The sequence below is a fragment of the Bactrocera latifrons genome, unplaced genomic scaffold (genome assembly GCF_001853355.1).
Source record: "Bactrocera latifrons isolate USDA-ARS-PBARC rearing strain unplaced genomic scaffold, ASM185335v1 scaffold_756, whole genome shotgun sequence".
Classification (NCBI taxonomy): Eukaryota; Metazoa; Arthropoda; class Insecta; order Diptera; family Tephritidae; genus Bactrocera; species Bactrocera latifrons.
The window spans coordinates 81,181-82,647 of record NW_017537441.1 but is presented as its reverse complement, the minus strand read 5'-3'; the positions used below and the strand labels follow the sequence as shown (position 1 = coordinate 82,647).

The window sequence follows — 1,467 nt, the reverse complement described above, 5'->3', positions numbered from 1 at the left end:
AAACGGGACACCTTCCCGCCTTTAGTCGCCATCGTCAACGGTACTACATTGCCACCGGGAAGCCATCCCGCTATTCGCCGCCAAAATCGTAGTCGCCACGTCRCCAAACGGGACGCCATCCCGCTATTCACMGCTGACATTATAACGTTTATATTGCCAAAGTGCCAATCATATTTTCCGTAACATATTCCTTCAATCCGCCGTATTAAAACAATGGAGAACTCAACTAGAAAGAGTACGCGAATTCAACAACAAGATAGCCTTAGTAAGTCAGTTTCAGTTGAAAATCAAAGATTGGAAAACGATGATGTGGATAACGGATCCAATCATCAAGGTAGTGCGTCAGCTAACTCTAGCGCATCTACTAAAGTTACAGTAGAAAGTCAGCAAAAAATGCTCGTTGCCCTGCAAAAGCAGTTCAATGCTCTGAGTAACCAACTGCGAGGTACACAGGTAAAGTTGAAGGAAAGTGAACGTCAGTGTGAACTTCTGAAGTCCACGATACGCGTAGAGGACCGATCAAGGTCAAATTCCATTGCGACCTCTGTGSAGCCCCTTATAGATACCGCTATACAACCGATAGCAGTCTCAACGCAGACAACAACGAACCCGCAGAATAGTTCGAACACTTCTGTGGAGTTTACGTCAATGCGTACAGCCGCCACGCATACGTATATTCAGTGCCCATATGAAGGTACTACATCGCCGATCTTCACAGCCACCGCTTCTTCGATAGGTGCTATGCCTTCAACTTCACTACAGTCGCAGCCATTTGTTAACGTTACGCCAGACAGTTCATATCTGCTCACGCTACCGAGAAAAATTCAAGATTTGCCAGATTTCGACGGGCGCGCAGAGGACTGGCCTATGTTCGCCGCCGCCTTTGCACAGTCAACTGCATCATACAATTACTCGGACTTTGAAAACAATCAACGTCTTCAGAGATGCCTAAAGGGTGAGGCTAGAGAAACAGTGCACTCACTCCTAATCCATCCAGATAACGTTCCTGCCGTTATGGACACTCTTCGATTTCGATTCGGCCGTCCAGAATTACCTATCAAATGTCAGCTGCGCCTAGTACGGGAGATGCCATACATATCAGAATCCGCCATCGACAAAATKATTCCTTTCTCCGTCAAAGTAAGAAACCTAGCAGTGTTCCTACAATCAGTAAATGGTCAGCAGCACTTGTGTAACTGAACGTTATTGGAGGACCTTGTGGGAAAGCTACCCATTAGCAAAAAACTCGAGTGGGCAAAAACCTCATCGATGATACAGCCATATCCCACAATTAAAGATTTCAGTACCTGGCTTAGTGGAGTGGCCGATCTAATATGTACAGTACAAGATAGTGGGCGGACTCATTCGAGCGAACCAAAGCGCCGCGTTCTTCTTCAAACCGCAAACCACGCCAGAGAAATCCTATGTCCACTGTGCCATGTTGGACACCACGTCTTCGATTGTGAC

The 1,467-nt window shown here is 46.6% G+C and overlaps 1 protein-coding gene across 1 annotated transcript; it reads left to right on the top strand.

Moving 5' to 3' along the window:
* Positions 1-418: 418 nt before the first annotated feature.
* LOC108976372 lies at positions 419-1,455 on the top strand. Its single transcript, XM_018945426.1, has one exon. It carries the CDS (start codon positions 649-651, stop codon positions 1,198-1,200), a length of 552 nt encoding a protein of 183 aa, XP_018800971.1. The 5' UTR covers positions 419-648; the 3' UTR covers positions 1,201-1,455.
* Positions 1,456-1,467: the final 12 nt, after the last annotated feature.